This window comes from Ambystoma mexicanum, chromosome 11, assembly GCF_040938575.1.
Source record: "Ambystoma mexicanum isolate Mex_15411 chromosome 11, UKY_AmexF1_1, whole genome shotgun sequence".
NCBI classification, from domain to species: domain Eukaryota; kingdom Metazoa; phylum Chordata; class Amphibia; order Caudata; family Ambystomatidae; genus Ambystoma; species Ambystoma mexicanum.
In genome coordinates this window covers 964123597-964149662 of record NC_090934.1, presented here as the reverse complement: position 1 = coordinate 964149662, position 26066 = coordinate 964123597, and the positions used below count along the sequence as shown (strand labels likewise).

Sequence of the window (26066 nt, the reverse complement as noted above, 5' to 3'; positions counted from 1 at the left end):
GTAGGCGACCCAGAAGACACTTCCATATTTGGGTGGCCTTCAGTATTATTTATTTATTTATTATTACGCGCAACATGCCCATGGCATGCTGGTTGCACAACACTGTATGCAATATCCCAGCTGTGAATACAGCCCTGAGGCTGATTTCTGCTTAGACATTGGGCCCTGCCAACAAACATACAAAGACTGTTGAGGCATTATGCAGACTGGGCCTCACGTATGCAGCTGCTAGGCTCCTATGGTAATGATCTTCCCAACAACTTCTCTGAGCTGCAGTTACCTAATTGGGTTAACAGGTGGCAGTAGGGTAAACCCAGAGAACCATGTAACAATAAAAATAAAAACAGATCATTTTTATGGCCAACGCACTCTTTACAGCACTGAACTGGTATAACAGGATTGTGCGAGGTGAGAGAGGAAGATGGAACAAATAGTACAGGAATGTGAGATGAGACAAAATCCACAGGCCAAACTTAATTTGTCACAGTCAGAAAATAACGCAATCCCTATCCGCTATCAAAACCTTTGCGTTTCAATGGATTGCTTTTCTCCTGCAGATTCCTCATCTGATAGATATTCCCTGCAGCTCTGCTGCTTCGGAAAATGTTAAATTGGGAGCGTAGTGGACCTCGACCCGGTCATCGACCATCAATCCGTCTTGCGCAGCATCTGGTTGTCGTCTCCGGACGTGACGTCAGGTGTCATATAAGTACCATGACACTACATCTCAACCTGAGTAACTTTTTTCATCGGGCTATCACTCTGGTTAGGAACACAGAGCATCGACTCTTTTGACGCGAGATGTCATTCGCAAGGGTGTCCGGTTTCAAGCAGTGTTCCGACTGTGGCACCAAGAATTCCCTCACTGACCCACACAAGTTGTGTCTCTGGTGCCTCGTCACGGGACTGACGGGTGTCCATTGTGCATCAAGATGCAGCCAAAATCATTTAGCGACCGCGATGGGTCGACTGCCCTCAAAATCTATTGCGCGGTCAACGGTTCAGTCTTCAGAGGCCGAACCAAGGGGCAAACACCCCGAGAAATACTGGCAGAAGAAGAAAAGGAAGTTTCCACTCGAGGAGCCACTCTTCCTTGTCCCGAAAAAAGAAAAGGCGCCACCGCCATCGACGGGACTCTGAGTCGTCAATGGAACAAGGTAAGCAGTCGCCTGGGCCTATCACCCGCCAGGAGTAGGAGGATTTTAATGCAATGTTAAAGCAGCATGCTGCAGTCAGCGCGGATCCGACCCACCCATCCCCCCCACAGCTTACCTCAGATCCAAGAGCGGCGCTATGTGGAAACGACACCTCTAGTGCCCCGGTACCGACTATGTCAGCGCCGATTAACCTTTTGACGTCAAAAGAAATATAATGGAAGCCGGATTACCCCAGTGGGTCCAAGGATGTCGATGCTGCAGCGTCTCGATCTCGGTCGACACCGACATCCACCATGCCGGTGCCGAAAGACAAACCCTCAACATCGATGTTTGTCGAGAAGGTCTTTACTCCACGACCCCGTCCTGATTTTTTTTCGAGACCATGACTGGTATCTTCGGCGATTACGTTGCCGATGACCAAGATGTTGACCCGATTTTCTCGGGTTCAGGAGGGTTTGACTATTTTGATGACCAAAACAGACTGCTACAACTAGCTCAAGGCCTTCAAGACGCTAGTGGTCTGGACACTTCGCCTGACCTCGAGTTTCAACAGTCCCAGCCCTAACTTCACAATATATCTAAATACAGGGCTCTGTTAGAAAGGGTTATCGACACCCTGGGACTACACTCAACAGTGGCGTCTGCACAAGGTTATGTATGACATTACCGACATCCTAGAGGAAGGTCTTGCCACTGAACGTAACATGCCTCTGAAACTGGCTAGTGCCAATCCTTTGATATCTCTATGGCAAACCTCATGTTCCATTCCTCCTGTCAGCTCCACCATTTCCAGGAAGTACAGGCCGGCTAGAGGAGACCCCTCATACCTCTCTTCTCACCCTTCCCCAGAGAGGCTTGTCATGCAGGTGGCTACGGTCTCTTCTAGACCTGCATCTTCTACATCCACACTGCCCAGACAGTGAAGCAAAAAAAGTGGATGCCTTGGCAAAGAAGGCATTCACCTCGTGTAGCATGGCCCTCAAAGCTAAATACTCGTTCAGCCTATGGACAGCATTGAAAAATGCTACCCAGTATGTCCCGGAAGGTGAGATGCGTGAGGGCTTCCTACAGCTAGTGGAGGATGGGAAGGAGGTAGCCAAGCAGTCGCTGAGAACAGATATGGACATCGCCGACTGTGTGGGGCGATCTGTTGCTTCGGCCATAACATTGAGTTGGCAGGCCTACCTGAAAACCTCTGGGTGTTAACCTAACGTCCAAGTGAAACTTTTGGACATTCCATTCAAGGGCAATCTTCTTTTTTCGGTCACAAAGCCGATGATTCCTTAGAGAAATTCAAGGAATCAAAACTCGCTGCCAAATCCTTAGGCCTAGTTGTGCAGCCGGCCAAGCCTGCCTTTAGCTTTGCCCCTACGGCACGTGGCTACAGGAGTTTTGCTCCTTACGGCAGAAGAGCACAGCTCCCCCTGGCCAGGCAAGGGCACAAGCGTTTCTCGTGCTCCAGAAGGGACAGAGAGGCTTCTAGAGGTCAACAAGCAACGTCAGCGGCGGGGGCGACCCATCCTCCGAAGCCGCTTTGATTTCCCCTCTCAAAGCGCTGTTAGGGAGAATTCTCATAAATGTGCTAATTTCCCTTACCTTTTGAGACCCCCAGCGACTTTGCTGGATTTCTAGGACTTTCATTTTTACCTGGGAAGAGTGTGAGCCTTTTTTCCCATTCTTTCATGTATTTTGATGTGTGTTTTACTTTTGTGTTCTTTGAATATGGAATTTTAGACCACTCCATAGGCATCATCTTTTTCTTGTGTGTCACACAGCACCCTCAGTGCAGTGGCACAGGGATGTCTTTTAGACTTCCCAAGGTTTAAATACCTTCTCTTGGACTGACTACTGTCTCCCAGTGAATGTAAAGTCAAATTGACTTTACTAGTCTTTGTAAATTGCTAGACCCAGCACACACTGCCTTACAGCAGACTGCTGGAGGGAATACCTAGTGTTCCCTATGCCTATAAAACTCATGTAGCCTTCAAAAGCTACCCTTTCCCCTCAGAATGGCTGGTGGCAGTGGTATTACCATGATTTCCCCCTAAGGCAACCTGTTAAATGCTCTGGTAGCTGAAATCCACCAGAGCCATGTTTTTCAAGATGGCGTCCGAGCGCCCTCTGTAAAAACAGGTTCTGATCGACTTTATTTGCCATTTCTTTTTGGAAAGGTCCTTCTAGTGTTTGTCTCTGCCCGCCAAACCAGGTTTGGTCCCTTTGTTCGTTTGCCTTTGGCGGGCTTCTGTACTGAAATAATAATCTGGTGGATTGTGCCCCGAGAGACGTGACGGACTGGTGTCCTGTAGGCTGGCATGGGAAATTGCACTGGCAGAGATGCATGAGCGCTTTATCAAACATTTCAAAGGCCACCCGTGAGGGAAAACATGTAATTGCCGGAAAACGTTGGAAGAGGGTACATAATGCAGAGTGACCCCCATGACATGGTCCGAATCGTGGCCTCTAAGAGATCTTTGGTGGCATGGCATTGACAGACCTGCCGTGGAATGGACGATGCGCTTGCCTGGAGTGGGATTCACGATGCCAATCACACAGAATTCTAAACTGTCAATGGACCACCCACTTGCACTACTTGGTCACGGGGCACATTACCCGCAAGGGGATCTCATGGATTGCAAAAGTTGTATAAGACATCTCATCGGGGCGCCCAAGTTGGATTACGCCTATTGTTGCCGACGGTATGTTAATGTTGAAAACGAAATTGGGGCTACTAAAAGTGCGTGCGAGGGGGTGCCTGAAATTTCCTGTGCTTAGTCTCCTAGGAGACCTGAATCCACTCTGGCATAATTGGCTGGCTGACTGTCCGGCAAGGACAGCCACCCTGCTGGGTGAGTGACAGCTAGGCTAGAATGAATGGGAGAAAACTGTTTAAAAGCAGGTCTCTGGGACTTGGAAGGCAGAGTCGACCACTGGAACGAAAGAACTGAAGACGAGCTGAAGGAAGACGACTCCTGGCGGTTGGTTTGCCCAGTGAAGCCCTGCTGCAGGTCCGAATTGCCTAAAACTCCCTCGACAGAGAAGCCCTTCAAGGACAACTTCTTCCCTTGAGCTGGTAGGAACAAAGAACTCGCAAGCCACCTCGAAACCATCTCCATACTGGTCGAATATTCTTCAGAGTGCTGTTGAAAACCGGATAGCCAGTGAGCAGGATACCAGATGGTAGACTTTAAGGCACTCGCACCATAAACCGACGTTTTGCCAAGTTTGTGGATCCTTCCCTGTGCAGTGCAGGAACCTCCCGACATCCTCCCTCTTGTCCCCACAACTGAGGTTCAGGAACAGCGAGATCTGCAGGAACTGCCTGGAACAACTTCTGTAAAGCAGCCAAACCAGAGTTCTAGGAGTTGTCAGGGCTAATGTCCCTGGCCTTAGGCGGCCGTCTCCCATGTGGGTGTACCATCCTCAATCACAATGGTAGTTCCTGTCTCCAATGTGGGTGTACCGTCCCCAATAACAGCAGTAGTTCCAGGGACCCCCAACAGGGCTCCCTGGAACTACTAGTCCCGTCCTTTCCCAGAGGGAAAAGCTGTAATGCAGGCCAGCCAGAACTCCAGGATGGTTGGAGGTGATGCCTCCGGCCGTGGGCGCCTTGTCTCCCATGTGGGTCGACTATCCCCAAGTCCAACAGCAGTTGTCGGGAGCCCCGGCACTGTCCCCTTCCCTCCCTTGATGGAAATTCTGTAAGGCAGCTGTCAGGCTCCAATCTTCAAGCGCAGGAGTGGTACGAACCAACCACCCCCTCCGCGGTCTGGGTGCCTGCAAGTCACAGCTTACACAGACCTCCGAGCCCCCTGCGGGGAAAGAGGGTTAGGGAATCGTTGGTTGGACAGGAACAGGTTTTCAGGATAACCGGAAAAAGGGTTAGGAGAGGGAAGGTGGACAGGACTGGGGGAGTTTGGGTAAATACGAACTAACAATTAAACATGCATACCCAAACCAGCATATACATTACATGCCCGCATTACAGTCTGTCATCAATGAGGCAATTAGAGCAAAGGACTTATCTCTGTTTTTGAGTGCTGGCCTCCTGCCTGCGCACTCTCAGGTCCGGTCTCCGGAGCAGATAAATGCTGCAAAGAGAGTTACGAGTTATTTCCTTGTGGGTGTTTCATCACACACACAACAGATGCAACCAGTGGGTACATGACATTCCTTCATGCACCCCCACTCATCTCCAAGTTGGCATGTTCTAACTTGTATGCCCCCTTCAATGGGTTTAGCCCTGATATGCGGTTAAGCCGCACATGGCTCCGCAGTTCACACTGATCCACGTGTTAATATGCACACGTAGATTAAATAATAAACGTGCCGCTAGCCGCACGTGGCGCAGTGCGACTTCAGTACAAGTCACGCTGTGTTCCCAGTTGCGGTTCCCTTAGATGGAACACATGGCTAACTATGCATGCAAATAATATACACTGCTCGTGGGATCGTTGCGCTTCAGTGCGGGTCTTGCGCGGGTCTTAGCTTTGGATTAATGGCTACTACGTGCTGCACTTATCTTTTGCCGAACAAGGGGACTTCATGAGTCTGGGCGGTGCCCCCTTGCGTGTGCCCCGCTTCGCGCGGGAGTTTCCTGACTGTTCGCCCCTGAACGCGGCTTTGCTGCCCAAGCGTGTGTTTCCCAGCATGTGCTGAAGCTGCTCCCCTGCGCTTGCGGTACTTATCTCAGGCGTATGAGGGGCCCGGGTGATGGCTGGCTGGGGTGTGGCCCCTCACGTGTGTCCCCTTCCTCGGAGCTGCGGTGAACACGTCCTCTTCGTTCGGGAGTTCAAGCACAAGCCCCGTGCTAACGTGCGCGCGCGCATGCGCGGATGTGCTCCACCCAACGCGGGTGGGGTTTTGTAGTTTCCGGCCTAGGGCCTGCTGGGAAATGGAGTTTGTAGGCCTTTGTTCCTGCAAAGAGGGCACAGAAGCCTTCTATAAGGCAATATCCGTTTGCGCTGGGGTTTTTTGTGTTTTCCCATGTGTGGACCATGTCCACAGCTCACTCCAGGCTCCCCTCTACACAACCCCAATGCCTGCATCCTGACAGCAGCCCAGCCAGCGCTTCAGGATGGTCGGGTGATTTCCCTGGCCTTGGGCGGGTGTCTCCCATGTGGATTGACAGTCCCCAAGCCCAGAAGCGGGTCCAGGGAGCCCCGGCAGGGTCCCCAACCTTTCCCAGAGGGAGAAGCTGTAACGCAGGCCAGCCAGAGCTCCAGGAAAGTAGAGGGTAATGTCCCTGGCCTTGGGCACCCGTCTCCGATGTGGGTCTTTGCCGGGGCTTGTGGGTAATACATTCTGGGGCGATTTGCGCGAGTCACACCTCTGTGGATTGCCATGGTTGTCTTATTTTCAGAAATGCATGGGTTAGCTATTTTCCTTAATTGATGTGACACCTCAGGCCCAAATCTGTAGGTTGGCGCCCCAAACCCTTTGGGTGATAGCAGTGGTTTAGCCTTTTCCCTTTGTGCTCAGGTAGGTGCACCCACACATATGAGGTAGCGTTTTTGTCGGGACACCTGTGAAAATGGGGGATAGTAGGACATGTGGTGTTGGCGCCGTGTTTCAGTGGGTGGGCAGAGTGAAATGTCTGAAAATTGAGATTTATTTTGCCAAATTTCGAACTTTGCCTGTGGTTGTGGGTAATAAATTCTGGGGTGATTCGCGCAAGTCACACCTCTGTGGATTCCCACGGGTGTCCTCTTTTCGGAAAAGCATGGGGTTCCCTGTTTTCCTTGGTGGCTTCGACACCCTGGGCCCAAATCTTTAGGCTGTCCACATGAGCAAAATTCCTCAAAATCTGCTCTGCTGAATGACTTTGGGTTACCAGTGGTTTAGCCTTTTCCCTTTGCGCCCAGGTAGGTGCACCAACACATGTGAGGTACCGTTTTCGTCGGGACACCTGTGGAAATGTGGGAAGGTATGACATTTGTTGTGTTTGCGTGGTTTTCATAATGTTTCGACCCATTTGCGGCTTTCCTTTGTCACACAACCCTTTCATTTCCCAAATGTGACCTACATTCAGTCACTGCTTTAGGCACTATACACTTTTTTAACCTGCACAAGTTAAGTACCCTTCAAAAGGTCTGCCTGTGCTCTTTCAAAACATGTATGTTTGCCCTTCCTCACCACATATGTGTTCCTTATTCACACATGTTAAGTACGTATGTTTCGGCGGTAAGCATAACACTCCTGTGTACCATGGCTCAGTTTTTGGCTTGTGGTATTGCTTGTTTTGTGAAACATTACAAAAATTGTGTGATTTCCTAACTGGAAGAGTCAATGTAGCGATGCATTCTTTTTCTCATAATTCACAGAAACCATTTCCTTATCGGGCCAACCATGTCCACCACATACTTTATTTTTTTGGGGGGCGGGGGGTTTGTCATTTTCCCGATTTTTCCCCAAACTATGGAATTTTTCACTACATAGTTGTTGCTTGACCTGCGCAAATCACCCCTTCCTAAACTTTGAATCTTGTCTACTTTTCCGAAATGCATGCCTTTCTGTCTTCCCATTCAGCTTTCCTACCCTTCTCTTCCATTCCGTCAACGCATGTCCTATTGGAAAAAAAGGCCAAAATCGCCTACCTCTCACAAAACGGCTGGTAACCATATCAAAATATGTTTATTTGTTTTCCACTCAACCTGTTCTTGAAAGCCTGGAAGATGGGGAATTCGGCAGAGCAAACCATTTGTTCCTAGTACTTGCAAGGAAAAAACCACAGGCTTCTTTGTACATCATTTTATTGGCATTTTCTGAAAGAAACCAACATTTTTTCCCTTTTTGGTTATTTTCTCTCATCTCTCAACCCCCTAGAACAAACTAGGATCCCTTGGTGGCGTTACGACCTCCTACTTGTGGAAAGAAAAGGGGCCAAATTTGGCCGAGAGACTCGTGTAACATAAAAGTTACAAGGGATTGAATGGCAACATACCGAAATTACCAAAAAAGGCCTTGGCACTGGGGGGGAAAACCCCTGGCAGTTAAGTGGTTAATCTGGTTCTTACATATCTGGTGGCGACTTCTTTTGAGCCTGTGCACTCTTGTCCTTTGCAGCTGCTCGCAGTGAAAACAGCCTTCTTGGTGGCTATTACATCTGCTTGGCGGGTGAGTGAGCTACAGGCCTTATGCTGTAAGCCACCCTTCTTGTGCTTTTTCCAGGAAAACGTTTCACTCAGGGTAAGGCCTGGTTTCCTTTCCAAGGTCGTATCATAATTTCACTTGTCAGTCCATCGACCTTCCAGTCTTATATCCTCCCCCTCACCCTTCTAAGCAGGAGGAACGGTTCCATCGTCTTGACCCTAAGAGGGCGTTGAGTTACTATGTCGCCAGGACAGCTGATTTTAGGAGAGCTGACCAGCTCTTTGTGGCTTTTTCCTTAGCCCGCAAAGGGCCTGCCCATAACAAAGCAGACTTTATCCCATTGGATAATTCTCTGCATAGATGAGTGTTATCAGGCCGCTGGGAAAGAATTACCAGCAGGCATCATGGCCCATTCCACAAGGGAGGTCTCTGCATCCACTTTATTGCAGAGGGGATCTGGGGGGACCCTGTCTGGGAGATTTGTCTTGCTGCGACATGGTCATCTTTGCACACCTTTGCAAAACACTATAGCCTGGATGTGGCTGGTACTTCTGATACGCGTTTGGCAGAGCAGTGCTGTAAAACTTTTTGATATAGCTTTCTGCCCGCCTCCATTTGTTACTGCTTTGGGAGTCTATCAGATGAGGAATCTGCTAGAGAAAAGCAATCCATTGAAGGAGAAATTACCTTATCGTAATGTTCTTTCCATGGAATCTTCTCCCGCAGACTCCTAATTTCCTCTCCCATCCATCCCCACTCAGAAAGTCGGTGGTTGGTGTGCATCTTTCTATTTCACGTTGACTTTGTGATGGTCCTCTGTGTCAATTTTCTGTCTTTCTGCCACAGAGCGAAAACCAACATTTTTCTAACACTACCTTTCTACTTTCAATTGTTCCTCCTTTGGAGGTCTTTATTACTTTCTTTTAAAGGGCTCATTAGCCTGTTTGTTCTCTGTTTTCCTGTGCAGTGTGTGGTGCTCTGGAAAAAGGGGGGAATTGAGTTTGGGGTGTAGTGATGTGGTACTTACACAACACTTGACGTCACGTCCCGAGCCGACGCCTGGACACCGAGCAGGAATGATCGATGGTCAACGACCGAGTCGAGGTCCACTAAGCCCCCTATTGAAAATGTTCCCAAAGCAGCAGAGCTGGAGGGAATATCAGCAGAGCTGCGGGGACTATCTAGCAGATTAGGAATCTGCAGGAGAAGAATCCATAGAAAGAACTTTATGATGAGGTAATTTCTCCATTCAACGCATGGACTAAACCAACCCTAACTTTTATCATATCAATATTCTATCCTGGAATGCATGCAGTTTGACACATTTTTGGCATATGTGGAATGGTTCATTGTATTAACGAAATTATAATTTTGTGTTTATCCAGGAAACAATGTATATGGAGAGTCTCCACTTGCAAGGGTATTCTACCTTTTCCTCACCAGCTACATGTTCGGCCAAAGGGCGACCTAGAGGTGGCTTGGCCATTGCGATTGACATCAACTTAAACATCACTTCTACTTTGTGGTTTGCCTGTGATGGCATTCTGGTGGTTCGCACCATCTTGCCAGATGTAGCCAGGGAACTTCTACTAATCAACGTATATTGGAATCTGACGAAGCATTCCATCTACTGCTTTCTTTCTTTTTTGTTATCAATCTTCGAGTCCTGCTTGCTGCAGGCCACCACTATGCAACACATATTGGGCTGATTTATTTTTGTTTGTTTCTTCAACCCTTAAATCTATGTGTAGTAAAATTACTTTCGATGATCCCCTTGTAAGAGATCATCTGATTATCAATTTCACTCTGAAATTATTAATTTTGAAGCATGAAGTACGGCCTATGTTGGCCCTCGGTTAAATCAGATAGGAGTGGCCTAGCCTGTCGCTGGGATGGGAGTTTGTACAGCAAGCTAATTAAGCTTTTATTCCAGGGTGATATGCTAGAATGTGAAGAGTTACTGACTTTGAGTGGGGCTCATGAGCAAGCTGGTTTCATACCTTTTGACACATGTATTATTGAAAGTATCAAAAAGGTATCGTTTGGAACTGACGCTTTAACAAAAAAAACATATCTGCATTATTTTGATCCTAGGATGATCCTTGCCATTTTGCTGATGAGAGACCTAAATACCTTCTTAAGTCAGTCTGACATTTTATCTCGCTTTCAGGTGGGTTTTCGGCAAAACATGGGTACGTCCGTGAATGCCACCTGATTGATCTACTACATAATGTAAAAGGCAACCAGGGCGGTAACATCTACATGGCCTCGTTGGACATGTCTTCCGTCAGCGTTTGACTGTGTTGTACGCAAGCATTTATGGAACAACTTGCTCAAGTACAACGTTCCGCTGAAATTAGTCCAGTTGATCACCCTTTTACATCAAAACTCCACATTGAGAATTCGTCTAAATAGGGAAGGGGTGGTTCTCAGGTCTATTCCGGTCAACTATGGTCTTAGACAGGGTTGCATCTTGGCACCCACCCTCTTCAACATCTATTTAAGTGACATAGAGGATTTGTGGTGCACCCATGTTGTGATACCGCTAACGTTGGGTCACCTGAAGGGTTCTATGTAATTTCATCAACAGCTGTAATTTCGATGTGATTTTTTTCAAGTATTTTTTACCGAAAAAACGAATTTAAAAATTGATTTTGTTTTATTTTTGGGTGTGTTCCCACCCAAGCCTACATCCCTTATTGTTTTTTAACTATTCCCGACCCCCCATCCTTTATATACACTTTTCCAACCTCCCCCCCTATATAGTTCAATTAGTTTTTTCTGTAAAAAATACTTGTGAAAAACCCATCGAAATTACAACTGTCGATGAAAGAACGCTATACCACTTAAAGATTCATTGGTTGGCCTTTGCGGAGGATATCATAGTTTTTAACCAAGGACCCTGTGTGGTCTCCAACAAAAACTTAATATTTTCCACTCTTATACTGTAAGGAACAACTTGGTGGTCAATCACGCCAAATCTAAGGTGGTTGTCTTTTCTAATCATAAGTAACCCATAACCATGTGGTGGTCTTTGGGGGCCGAAAGGGTTGAGTTGGTGGTGTCTCTTTGCTATTTAGGCTACAATCTAACAAACATTTCCTCCACAAACATGTGGAAGGTAGTCCTGGAAGACAAGCTTTCACCTTTGCTAGCTCAGATGAAGCAGATTTTTGGGAAACTGTAGATTCACAATTTTTCCTATTCTTAAATATTATCACAAATTGAATTTAACACCTTTACAGGCCCAGTATTACTGGCAGCAATTATTGATCTATTACAGGTTTCTGTCCTCCTCGCCTATCTCCCTTTGCACAGATTTGCATCAGATCCTGGAAGATTGTTCTATAAAATCAGTCATCGAGTACAAGGATAATATGCATAATCTGTTGGAGCAAATTGGTTCGTCAGAGTCAGAGCTAATGTCCAATCCTGATGCGACAAAATCTAAACTCCTCAGGGACGATTGGAGATTGACACTCGAAGTCTTGTCTACATATTATTGATACCTTGAGTATGCTAGGTTTCCACGTAGGAGAGGTCAACTACAAGTGTAATTGAGGTGTTTTCAATGTAATAAGATTCACAACACGTACCTGCAATTCAAATTGAATCAGATGCACATCAAAGAGAGGATCAAATACTGGTCCACGGCTCCATCCGATGATTTCCTGCTGACTTGCCATTTTTGCATTTCTATGACAGCCGTTTAAACATTAAGACACTGAATTTCGGATTGCCGAGCTCTGACTACAATTAGAACTATTTCCTTTTTTAAGGAATTGGATAGTTTTATATGTGATAATTCAAAGGAATTGTTATGGTCGAGACTTATATGGAGCCAGAACGTATCTTTAATCATTGCACTAGTTCGTCTTTTGCATGCAATTGATCTTAATCTGTAAATTGTATGAATTTTGTATGATATCTTATGCTCTGTGTATTTGTGTTTTAAATTTGTGTAAGGTTTTATGTAAACCAATTGACAACAAAAAAATGTACAAAACATTAATGAGTGCAGAATGCATTTGCAATGGATTTCTATGGAATCGGAGTGTTTTTACCAGTTTATTTCAGACGTATTCCATAGGAATTCATTGCCTTAAACCAGCTTCAAAATACAAGCTAGAGGTAATGCAGCCACATTTATCAGGCAGAGCAGAAACCACATGTAAAGTCTGTCCTGCTCCCCAACTTCACCTGATAACTTGTTGAAAATCCATTAGATCAGTGACAATGGTGTTAAAGGTATACTAACACTTTCGAGTGGATTGTGTGCTACAACGTATTCCTCATCTTAGATGTATTCCATCCAGCTTTGCTGCTCTTCGGAAATTTTTTCGGCAGAGGGCGCCGTGCGTCGATGTCAGCAAGTCGATGGTCCTTCGAAGGCCTCTGTCGAGGGTGACGTCATCGGGTGTATAAGTAGCACGCGTGGCGCCCGTTGGCCTCAGTTCCGTTTTTCCCTAGTATACGTTGCTTCGGACATTCAGCGCGCCTCGAGTTCTGTGAGAATATATAATAACGAAATATGTCCTTGTCATCGACGCCGACCACGACCCCGAAATCGGGATTCAAAAAGTGCAAATCATGCGGGTCAGAAATGTCGATCACGGACCGCATCGAGAGTGTTTGTGGTGCCTCGGAGAAGGCCACGACATGGAGGCCTGTACGAAGTGTCAGGCGATGATGCGGAAGGCCTTGCGAGAGAGGGGAGGAAAGCTACAGGTAGGTCGAAAAACCGATCGAAAAACCTCTAGCATCGAGTCGAGATCCCATGAGGAGAATTCTCCTCGATGCGAAAAGCATCGATCGAGGTCCCGTAGCGATTCCCATCGCTCGTCGTCTTCGTCAAAAAGATCGAAGAAACAACGCCACAGGTCTCCCTCCACCTCGTCGTCAGACGAGTCTCCAAAAAAGATGAAATGCCCCACGTAACATTTGTCTACCGAAGAGTGGGAAGCATTCAGGGTCAAAATGATGGAGGTGTTTGAAAAAGCGAAGTCGGTCCGCGCCTTCTTCGGAAGCCGGCCGGGAGCGTCATCGCTCCGACACTCACGCGCCCTCGAGCCCGGGTGATCGAAAAAGGAAGGATAGGGAACCTTCCAGGACGTCCGAGACCCATCATACCTCGAAGGGAAAATCTTCGAAGGTCGCCTCGACGCCCTCGAAGCAGACCCTGTCGACGACCACCATTAGCGACGTCGACACCGGAACCCTCTGCGCCAAAGGCTCCAGCCAAGCCACGGAAGCCAGAAAAAGAGAAGGATAAGGTTACAAAACCTGTATTGTCCTCAGAGCCAGGCACTAGACCTCTTCCTCCTCCTCTCCCAGAGAAGGTTTTCAAGCCTCTCCCCAGAAAGGAGTTTTTCAAATCCCGACCTCAGTTTTTGAGGAACAGGAGAGATCTGATGAGGATAATGTACCTTTTGGGCTGGAATATGGCACCCCAAATGTCCCAGAATGCTTGATTTCAGAAGAAAGCAGAATGAGGGACTTGGTAGAATCATTACACAATGCAAGTGGCATTGACACATCTCCTGAAAACGACTTTGGCAGACCAGAACCAGGAGAGCATGCCAGTCCATCATACCGTCAATTAATGACAAAGGTAGTAGATTACTTAGGATGGGCTAAACTATCAGTCCAATTCATTCAGGATGATTTAACAGATATATTGGACCATGCTCCCACCGAAGACCCAGTACTACCCTTTCATGTAGCCCTGCAAAACAGGATGGCCAAGAATTGGGAAACTCCGGATTCTATTCCTCCGATAAATAAATCCCTCACCTCAAAATACCGCCCGGCCAGTAGTGACCCCGGCTATCTGTCCAAACACCCAACTCTTGAGAGTCTGGTCATACAGGCAGCCACAGCTTCTAACAAACTTGCATACCCGTCTATCCCTCCAGACAGGGACGATAAGCGTGTGGATGGTTGGGCACAGGAGGTATTTTCAGCCGGGAGCGTGGCATTAAAATCTGCCAACTCCACATGTGCCTTGGCAAAATGTTCGTACACTCTTTGGGAGTGCATTGCAATGGGGAAGAAAGGGAAGTGTTCCTAGCCATCGTTAGAGATGGAAAGGAAGCCATGCAGGAATCCCTTCAATCTGGATTGGACACTGCAGATAGTGTAAGCAGGTCCATGGGCACTAGCACAGTAATGCGCAGATTTGCGTGGTTACGGAAGTTGAATTTCGCACCGGACGTACAGAACCGCCTTCTAAACATGCCTTTTGACGGGTCTCACCTTTTTGGCAACAAGGCTAACGAGAGCCTTGCGAGGTTACAGACCTCAAAAGCAGCTGCCAAATCTTTAGGAGCTGCTATTAGGCAACCTCAGCCTTTTCGTGCACAAGGACAGTCATGGAGGGGACGATCCTATTGTTACTACACCTCATATGGAAAGGCGAGAGGAATGGCCAGTCAAAAGGGCCAGAAAAAGGCCACTCGTGGTGGACGAGGAAAACGTGCTAAACCAGCTCCAGCTGCAGCCTCTCTGCCATCAGCGGCTACAACATCCGCCACAAAACCGCTTTGAGGACTTGCATCACAAAACACCTGTAAGGGGCAGGCTGTCACAGCATCTGCAAGAATGGCGAGCCATTACTTCAGATGTTTGGGCTCTAGAAATAATAGCCCAAGGTTACTGCCTTCCTTTTCTAACGCAACCTCAAAGCAATCCACCAGGGAGACACCCGTTGAAGTCTTCAAACCCGGTCCTACAGCAGGAAGTTTTAACCCTGCTGGAGAAAGGTGCTATAGAACCAGTACCTGCAGCGGAGAGGAACAGAGGATGGTACTCCCCGTATTTTTTGATCCCCAAAAAGGACGGAGGTCTGAGACCCATCTTGGACTTAAGAAACTTGAACAAGTTCCTCAGAAAGGACAAGTTCAAGATGGTTACCCTTTCTCAGATCGTTCAGGCCCTTCAACTTCAGGACTGGTTTGTGTCATTGGACCTCCAGGATGCTTATTTTCATGTGCTGATTCATCTCAAACACAGAAAATACCTGAGGTTCGTAGTTGGCGACTCACATTATCAGTTTTGAGTCCTGCCTTTCGGGTTGACCTCTGCCCCGAGGATCTTCACCAAGTTAATGGTAGTGGTGGCAGCGCACCTCAGGAGAGGGGGGATTCATGTCTACCCCTACCTGGGCGATTGGTTGATCAGAGCGCGTTCTGCCGAGCAAGCACTGGATCATCTGAAAGTCACCTGCCACTTCCTCCACAAACTGTGCTTCTCCCTCAATTTCAAGAAGTCACAGATGACACCTTCCCAACAGCTTCAGTACATAGGAGCTGTATTAGACACGTCCTTGGGAAAGAGCTCGCCTCCCAAGTCGAGGGCTGAAGACATTCGTCAGATGGTTTCCAAATTCCAAAATGGCCAAAATCTCCAGGCTTACGACTTTTTAAGGTTGCTCGGCCTCATGGTATCCTGCATCTTTCTGGTGCCAGAGGCACGCTTGAGGATGAGATCTCTTCAATGGGCCCTAAAGACTCAGTGGTCCTAGTTCTCAGGTCAAATGACGGATCTTCTTCAGATTCCGAACAAGGTCAGACAAGACCTTCTATGGTGGACCTATACAGAGAAAATCCTAAAAGGAGAACCTTTTTGGCAACCATGGCCGGAGATCACAGTAGTGTTGGATGCCTCACTCATGGGGTGGGGAGCTCATGCCAACGATTTGACAATCAATGGTCGTTGGTCTCCATCGGAGTCTAAATTACATATAAACCTTTTAGAGCTGAGGACAATCAGACTAGCGCTGAAGGCCTTCCTGCCATCTGTCATGGGAAAGAATGTCCTGATAATGATGGACAACACAGTGGCCATGCTCTACCTAAACAAAAGAGGAGGTGTGGGGTCACTACCCCTGTGCAGAGAGGCAATGCAGCTCTGGTATTGGGCGATTCAGGAAGGAATCTCTTTAACGACAATTCACCTAGCCTGGGAAGAGAATATGACGGCAGATGCTCTGAGCAGGCAGAGCACGGTATCCCACGAATGGGAACTGGCTCAGGAAGTCATTCAAGAGATCTTCGCCCTTTGGGGAACCCCTCAAGTAGACCTGTTTGCAACCGGAATCAACTGAAAATGCAAAAGGTATTGCTCAAGGGAAATTCCCCCGAGAGGAGCCCCGGGGGACGCGTTCGTGGTGGAGTGGAATTTCCCACTATTGTATGCGTTCCCTCCGATTACTGTCATTCCTCAGGTCATCAGGAGGCTGAGAAGGTTTCGTAGCCGCATGATCCTAATTGCCCCGGATTGGGCCAGGAGAACATGGTACCCGGACCTTCTAGACATGTCCATCTGTCCCCCAGTACGTCTTCCTCAGAGAGAGACCTTCTCTCTCAAATGGATGGTCAGGTTCTCCATCCAGAGGTCAAAACGCTCAGCCTTCATGCTTGGTATCTGGAAGGCTGAGATACAGGGATTGGAACCTTCCAGATGACGTTATGGAGGTGTTGCTTTCTGCAAGAAGGCCAGCAACAAAGTCTCTATACCGTTGCTGTTGGAAAAAGTTTTGCAACTGGTGCAGAGAAAAGAATGTCGATCCTTTCCTATGTTCTATTCCGGAAGTATTATCTTTCCTTCTGACCCTAGCACATAGAGGTCTGAATATCGGAACAATAAAAGGTTACCTTGCGGCGCTTTTCATTTTCAAGCGCTCATCGGAAGAATGCTCCTACTTCAAAATTCCTTTGATAATACAATTCTTAAAAGGACTCACTAATGTGTTTCCTCCTCACCCATTTCAAGTACCGATCTGGGATATAAATTTAGTCCTAAAATTCTTAATGTGTGCTCCTTTTGAGCCTATGCACACATGTCCATTAAGATTACTAACGTGGAAAACAGCCTTCTTGGTTGCTCTAACATCAGCAAGAAGAGTGAGCGAAGTGCAGGCACTGTCTTCTGGGCCACCCTATACTGTGTTCCATAGGGACAGAGTTGTGTTGAGGGTAAAACCATCATTTTTACCGAAAGTAATATCTGATTTTCATTTAAGTCAGAAAATTGTCTTACCCGCATTCTATCTTCCACCCCATCCTTCGAAGGAGGAGGAAAGATTACACAGGTTGGATCCGAAAAGAGCTTTAAGCTTTTACATCTCTAGACTTTCCAGACTTAGAGTGGACAACCAGCTGTTTATAGGTCATACAGGAAGGAAACTGGGTCAATCCGTGACAAAACAGACAATTTCACGCAGGATTATGCTTTGCATTTCAGAATGCTACAGACTAGCTCAAAAAATACCCTCCGGAAGGGTTAAGGGTTCATTCCACCAGAGGCATCGCCTCCTCCACGGCCCTTCAAAGAGGTGTTCCAATAAGATCCATTTGCAAAGCAGCAACTTGGTCTTCGCTACACACCTTCTCAAAATTCTATAACCTAGATGCTTCCCAGTCTAGGGAGCTAACTTTTGGAAAAGCAGTACTATACTCAGCCATCTAAGAGTATCGAAAAATCTACCCCCTCCTCCAGAGGAATTGTACATACTGCCTTGGGAGTCTATCTAAAATGAGGAATACGTTGGAGGGCACAATCCACTCGAAGAACAAGTTACTAACCAACTGGTAACGTTCTTTCGATTGGATGTTCCTCCAACGTAATCCTCATCGCTCTCCCAGCCTACCCCTCTGTAGATTTTTCCGGGTTTATTGCCATCTCACATCTCGCAGGGTCATACCTGTCTGCCGGTACAATCTACACAGCACAAGATCAAAGATAAAAAGGGGAAAAACAGAACTGAGGCCAACGGGCGCAGTGCGTGCTACTTATACACCCGATGATGTCACCCTCGACAGAGGCCTTCGAGGGACCATCGACTCGACGACAACGATGCACGGTGCCCTCTGCTGAAAAAATTTCCGTAGAGCAGCAAAGCTGGATGGAATACATCTAAGATGAGGAATACGTTGGAGGAACATCCAATCGAAAGAACGTTACCAGTTGGTAAGTAACTTGTTCTTTACTGCCATCCTTACTGATCCACAGGACCCGCAATACCCCCAGATGTTTTTTACAATATGTTTTACAATTGGGTGCTTTGTTAGTGAATTTTACTACTCTGTATTTATCTGGGCTTTTGTACGGTTCTCAAATGTCTTTTGCCTGGTGCATGCTTGAATTATTTAAATCAAATATATAATTGTTGGTGGTGTGTCTGCTCCAGTCCTCCAGCTACATTCACTTGGAATATTGTGACAGATCTTATTTTGTAGAGAGGTGCACAATGAAATCCCCTGTTTGGGGTTGCTTAAAAATGAATTTTGCAAGCTATGCTTGATTAATTGGTTTAACACCCCTAAACTAGGGGACAACAAATGATATAGGATTGGAAAGATTGAGTTACAGAGTTTTATTTTTCTACACAAGAATTCCATGAGCTGCCTAACGTCTCTGTATCTTGTTGAGAACTGTGGCTAGTCCAGAACCATATCTGATTTGGATAAAGAACATGTATATATATTCTTCACGGACAAGATTTTGTTTGAATAAACTGCCACCTAACTTAGTTGTAAAGAAATGTCGTGGTAGTAATTCAGAAGGAAATGATTAGGAAGCTCTGTTCATCTGCCCATTCTATGTTGTTCCCAGATGAAGAGTAATTCCTGTGCTTAAACGCTCATGCTTTAGACAGTGCCACTATGCTCTAACCTGTCGTCAGCTGCTTTATGATTTGTTTATTTTCCCTGCTGTATGGAAATATCGGGTGCCCGTTTTTAAAAGAAAAAGGTTTTACTGATGATTTTATCACTTATTTATGTACATGTGGTTTTATTATTGAGGGGTTTTTTAGATAAACGATTTTATTGGAAATAAAGTGAAATCTAAATCCGAATCTGAAAGAAATAATAAAACTAATGAAAACAGTTGTACCTGTGTTTAAGGACAGATCGAGGTTACCACACATTCAAGATTTAGGTAAGCTAGTCTCGTTGGAGGAATCACCTTTTAAATTCATTTACATTTAAAAAAACACCCCTTTTAGGGCCAGACTCGCACATCCTTTTTCTATGGGAAGATATGAATCATGCACTTAGTCACATATTGTTCATATGTGCAGACTTTAGCAGCCAATGACAAAAGACATATATATGAATGCTTGAAATTGCTTGGCATTAAGGGCCCGATTCATGGAATATTTGCACGCAAATAGGGTCTTGCATGCTAAACTGCCTGCGAAATCCTGTTTGTCTATTCATGGAATAGAATGCGCAGGACTTTTCCAAGACTTGCGTGGAGTTCGCACAGGCTCAGCATGACTGCGCGCTGTCGAGCTCCTTGCGCGAGACACCTTGCAGGGCGTGGTGTGTGCAGAGGGCTGGGAAGGGAGCGGAACACAGAAAATAGGGAAAACATGTGAAAAAGTGGGCAGTCCCTCGCACGCCCACAATTGGGCCAAACGACACATATTCATGGAACCACCCGCGCAGCATCTCAGCATAGAAATGGCCACGCAAATCCCTCAATCTCTACGCCACCTGAAGACTGACGGAAAGACTTGTGCATAGATATTGCAGCGCAGTGGTGGGTTTGCATGTTGGATTTAGGGGTGCATGTACGCAACCAGTGTTCAGAGCTAACTTTGGGGTGCGTGTACGCGGGGTGCAGGAACGGTTTTTACGGGGGTTCGCAAGTAGATTTACAGAGTTATGAAGTATCATATGCATGTTATCAGGGTCCCCGAGATGCAGGCTTGCTTGCGGGGCACCCCATGCACTGCTTGAAGGGTGTGTGTATTCGCGGCCAGAGGAGCACGCAAATGTAGCTGCTCTGGCTGTTTATGCTTTGTGCGGGGGGGTGTCTGGGCGTTTGGGGCGCAACCTCGGTATACCGTAATTGTTGCGCACTCAATTCCATAAATACGTGGCGTACACATTTTTTATTCTGCATGCAGGCTCACGCAGTGTCATTCTCAGCATGCAGCAATTGCAGGGGAAATGCGCACTTTTCCATGAATCGGCTGTAAGGCTTTGCACAAGTACAAATGTAGAATCACATGGTTGCCTTTCAAATTGAACAGATTAGCATGCTGACGGAAACGTACAGGAAAAATCCTCCTGAAGATCAAAACTGGGAGAGGTAAATGTAAGCTGTGTTGATCAACAGCAGAGGGAAGACACAGCTCTTGCATTTACTTAGATATATATTGATGAAACTAAAATTGTACATCTCTATAGACTTTGCTGGATCTCTGAATTCAGAGCTTAATATTTGTAAGTGTGGGATACAGCTGAACTATAATGTTTGAAAGAGCATCGCGTTAAAAATAATATATTTTTTTTCTTTTGTTATATACAGGATCAAGGCACTGAAGATATGTTACAAAATCGTTTCCAGTAATGAATTTGAATTCATAATCTATGTATCTATTATAATAAATATCGCTCCAGTTGCGCTGCATTTCATTCCACGGCATAAAAGAGCTTATGCGGTAGAACTCCACATTCTCAACTATTTCTTCATGACTTTCTACACATTAGAAGCAACCATTAAGGTACGTAAAACACTCATTACATTTCAGTATTGCTGTATGCCTATTTCCTAGGGCAATATCTCCCTGGATACTTTGACTTTTGCAGGACAATAACCATGCTGGAATTGAAAGAAGCAGTTGTAGATTTTCAGTGTGAATTGCATATGTGTTCTAAAACATTCTTTACCATGACTGTTAATGTCGTTGCTAACAGGGATTTCAAAATATTATTGCACATAGGCCTAGACTACCCAACCCCCAATTTTAAATTCAAGTGGGTGACTCAAATGCCTTAAATTCTTACTAGGAAGTTTCAGGTTTTATGAAAAGGGCCTAGCTAATTTCCAGTTCTGGTGTGGGTCTGTAAGGCAGTTTGATTGTGGTTAAAATAGTGAGCTAAGAAAGGTAGGGAATGAGAGTGCTAAGGAGTTGTGAATGACAATTAAGAATTGGAAGTGTTGGGAATGGAGGAAGAAGTGGATCAGGAAGCGAAGGCAGAGGAGGTCCAGGATATTTTAGGAGGAAGAGGAGGAGATGAGGTGGTACTTGGGCAGCAGATAGTGGTTTGGGGGGAAAAGCAGCAGGCAACAGTTTGGAAGGCAGCATCAATAGAGAAAGGAAAGGCTCAGCCTGTGGTTGCTGCTGTGGTGTATGGCGAAAGGTGGAAATGTAGGTTCATGACAATGCTTCAGAAATGTCACAAGACTTTTTCATCGATCACACTAGCCACATTGTTCTGGTTGCAAGCATATTTAAACTGTGAGAGATGTAGAACATGCAGGAGAATGATCAGGGCCTGCCACCGGTAGAACAGAAGACAGACAATGCAGATGACCATTACAACCACAGCCTGAAGAGGACTCAGATGACCCATTTCAACTAGGCTTGATGCATTCTCTGCAGAAAATGTTAGAGTTTAAGAGAAGACAGTGACAACGGTGCCCCTATGAGGGGTCTATCCAGCTTCATGAGCCGAAGAGAGTTCTGACCATGGCCCCCACAGTATCCTCATTACTACCAAGGGAACCTTCACATAAAAGGTCCACGAGATCAAGCAAACCTTCACCAACTAGGTTAACTAGATAAGTACACTCAAGCTTACCACCACACGGGCACCTTGAGTGGCAAGATAAGCCACCCCTTGGGAAGAAACAATGGGTGATAACTACCACGGATATTCAGATGATGAACCAATCGAAGAGCTGGAAGAAAGGCAGATCCCGCAGGATGCCCCTCAAAAGGAGGAAGACGAATTGTAGTATTGTATCCTACCTAAATATAGAAGGCATGCCCCGTAGGAGTCTCACCCCCAGACGATATTCTTTTCTTTCTACACCATGCTAACAAAGGTTACTGCCTTATTCAATCTGCAGGTAGCAACTGAATATAAGAACTCAGTCCTTTACTATCATAGGGACATGCGCATGCGTAAACTACTACAATTCTCATCTTGGACATCATGCGGGAGATAGGGAAGACAATCTTAAAAACACTGTCAACTCTGCAATTATGGCAAGAAGTGAGAAGAAAAACAAGGTCCAAGATACCGCTTCTTGCTTTTATGAGGCCACCTATGGGCTTATTCTGTCATCACTCTGGTGGTCAGGTGCAAGTGACAGAACCGATCTTCTCCCCTGACTGCCCCGCCCGGATAAGGATAGTATGAGGATGGAGGCTATCTGACATAATGCCTCTGTGTCAGCGTCACTCACTATCAGATCCGCCAACGCTCTAGCAATGACAGCATGATATGACGTGGCACTGTGGCACAAGATGAATAGGTCCTAGATGACTTGATAGCCATTCTGCAGGAGATGGCCAAAGCCATTGTTGGAGAGGGGAAAACAACACCTGACCATGTTAGCAATTCAGCTGTAGATGGGGCAGATGCAGGTTTCAGGCAATTAGCCGATGGGACAGTGCTCCAGAGGCATGCCTGGACGAAGGCAACCAACTGTAGACTGTAGGTCCAAGAGAAAATCCTTGACATGCCATTTTGATGGGCAGGACCTTTTTGGCAGAAAGATCAATGCTCACTTAAAGGGCATTAAGATGGATACTGACTTTGCATAGCAGAGATGAAAACCTTTTAGAGCCTAGTGAGGAGTCTCCAGTAGATTTCTTTTGCTTTCAGAAAGGACCTTTAACCTACACCAGTCATCAACATTGCATGGTTCATCATCCAAGTACCAGCATCCCTCCAGCAGAAATGGTTACCAAAGATGGGGATGGGGAGGAGGTTCAGGGCATACCCACCCTGAATCTTCAAAACAGGCTTGGCTCCTTCCTGAGCCACCTTCAAAACAGCACTGCAGTGGGAGGACTAATGAAATAACACAAATAATGGTTTGCAGTTTCTTTGGAGAATGGGGTCCAGCAGATAATGTCCAAAGGGCACAAACTAGAATTAATGAGCATTCCACTGCCACCTCCGCCTCCATTCTGACGTACTTCTCATGTTGAACTATTGCTGAAAGATGTACATACGTTTTAGCAGTAAGAAGCCATAGAAGTTACCTATTCAACTGAGAGGGAAAGGTTTCAAATCCCATTACTTTTGGGTGTGAAAGAAGGATGGGTAACGGCTCTCTATTCTGGACCTGTTCCAGATGAACAAGTACATCAGCCTCCTAAAATTAAAAATGAGCTTCTGCAGCAAGTCATCCCATGGGTGGAAAAAGCAGTCTACCCAGCAACATGGATCTGGAAGATGCTTATTTCTACATTCCTATCCATTTGCACACAGGAAGTAGCTCAGTTCCACAATGGGTTCTCAGGATTTCCAGTTCAAGGGCTTCATAAAGTGCCTAGCACCTGTGGCAGTGCCTCTTCGAAACGCTAGGAGTAGCGGTCTATCGGACCACGACTATTTTCTGCTCAAGGTGCCGTTCAAAGAATATCTGCTGTGCAATCTTCATAAGATGGTACCTTCCCGCTCCACTCTAGGATTCTCTTTAAACATAGAAAGACCATGCTGAAGCAGCAATAAATGGTCCCCTTCCTAGGGACCGTCTTCGATATGTGGGTACAGCCGGTCATACCATCGCCCGACAGTTTCAGTCCTCTCTGGCCTTGAAAATCAATTTGTATCCATGGACATCTTCTCAGTGCAAGAGTTCAAATCAATCCTGGGGACGATGTCCTCGTGCATATCCCTAGTACCTCACTGCAGGTCGAGAATGCACTTGATGCAAAAGTAATTGGATGCACAGTGGGCTGAAGTGACTTGGTCATGGGAGGATTGACACCAACAAACTCGCAGCCAACACCTCTACTTGCATTGTTGGACAAAGCAGAGCAATCTACAGAATGCTTGTTCAGTTCCCCACATCTGCCTACACTCTCAAGATAGATGCATACCTGGTAGGATAGGGAGCGCACTTGAACCATCTCCAGGTCAAAGATCTCTGGTGGAAACAAGAGTCAATGCTACACATCAACATCCTAGAGCTATGAATAATCCCATACGGCCTGAAGTATTTTCAACCCATTCTCTAAGGGAAAACCGTAACAGTGCAGACGGACAACTCCACGTCCATCATTATACGACGGGATACGCCGTGCTGTCAGCAAAAGCCCAGCATCTAAGGGAATGGGCTCTAAAATAGAACCATTACATCAAGGTAGAACACCTGCCAGAAAGGACCACATTTTGGCCAATCTCTTCAGGAGGGATTCAATAATTTGTCTCACAAATGAAAACTGGACATTGCAGGTACCCCTCCTACGCCAAAAGCAACAATGCAAAATGCCCTGTTTTCAGAAGCAGGTTTTGGGAACAGGGGTCTCTGAGAGGTGCTTTTGAGATACCATAAAGCAACACATTCCTAAATGTCTTTCCAGCGTTTCCACTCATAAGCAGGGTACTCAGAAAACTGAGGGCCCGGTCTGGCAGGATGATCCTCATAGCCCCGGCGTGGGCCAGACAGGTCTGGTTTCCACCTTTACTGAGTATGGCAGTCACGGAACACATGCAGCGCAGAGTGCACCCAGCACCTCTGAACTGACAAGATGGTGTAAATAACACCAAAATCCAGGCTCTGGTCGTGGCTCCTGAACACTGGAGATACGCACATATGAATTTACCAGAAAAATTCATGTCATTGCTGCAAGCAGTAAGAGCCCCTTCTACATGGGGAACATATTGTAAGGGATGGAAATGATTTGTCAATTGTTGCTCCAAGGCAGTCCTGGATCTGGATACCATCGACACAACTCACTTGTTAGCTTCCTACACCTAACGAAATCAGGGCTCTCACAAGCTTCTATTAAGGTACACCTGTTGGTGATCACTTTTCATACTAAAGGGAAGCAGTGGCCTTTTTGTCAGCGACCCAATGGTAAGGATGTTCTTGAACGGCCTTATTCGAACATTCCCTCCAGTGCAACGCCCAGTACCCTCTTGGGTACGGTTGCCAAAATTCTACATTCAGCCCTCTCTTTAAGGAAGAGAAATCGACTGTTTGTGAATTATGGTGGCCCCAAAAGGGCTGTGCTATAGCTAAGCAATGACTAGCTCGTTGGGAGGTTCACTGCAACGTTCACTGCAATGAACTTCAGGGGCAAACGATTTCAGGTTCAGTACCTCACACTAAATCCGAGGCATTGCAGCAACACCAGCCTTTGACGTTGGCGTATCTCTAAAGGACATTTGCAGAGCGGCCTCCTGTGGGTCGCTGCACACCTTCACACAGCACTACTCTCTTGAGCAGGACGTTGGAGCCGAATCTGCAGTTGGCCAAACAGCTCTGCAATTTCTTCTTACATAAAGGTAAGAGCAGCCTCACCCTCCATCCCCATAACTCATTGGCATGCACATATTATTGTCTGTGGATTTAGGGGTTACGACCATGCTCAATGCGTGGTGCGCCAGAGTGTGCATGCATAATTGCAATTGGCACTGGTTGGTGATCAATTCAAGCATGTAAATCTATGAAAGCTCCAATGCTGGAAATTATTTTTTACTTACCTATAATTGTAGTTCTCTATAGCATTGGACTCTTTCGTAGCTTCACATGCCACCCACCCGCCTCCTCTTTAAGGTTGCTTGGTATGTATAATAAAAACATCAGTCACATAATTGCAGGTTTCAAATCTGCAAATGGCTGCTCTGGGCGCAACTGTTTAGACAAAAAAGACCTAAATGAGACGGAGAGCCTACAAAAATGAGGTCTCTATGGTTTTGTGCAATGTGTTGCAATGGAATTTTGTATTATATACTTGGGTCTTCTCACTCTGACGACAGGGACTATTCAAACATATGTATCTATGAAATATATCAATGCCAGCGAACTACGGTTACTAGTAACTAACTAATTCTTCTG

The 26066-nt window shown here is 46.4% G+C and overlaps 1 protein-coding gene across 1 annotated transcript in view; it reads left to right on the top strand.

Annotated features, from left to right (window-relative positions):
- Positions 1-20265: 20265 nt before the first annotated feature.
- Positions 20266-26066, top strand: part of LOC138505088 (sperm-specific sodium:proton exchanger-like) — a 761779-nt gene continuing 755978 nt past the window's right edge. The window contains exons 1-2 of the mRNA XM_069625404.1: positions 20266-20348; positions 20568-20763. Coding sequence (XP_069481505.1) covers positions 20266-20348; positions 20568-20763 — 279 coding nt within the window. The remainder of the gene's footprint in view (positions 20349-20567; positions 20764-26066) is intronic.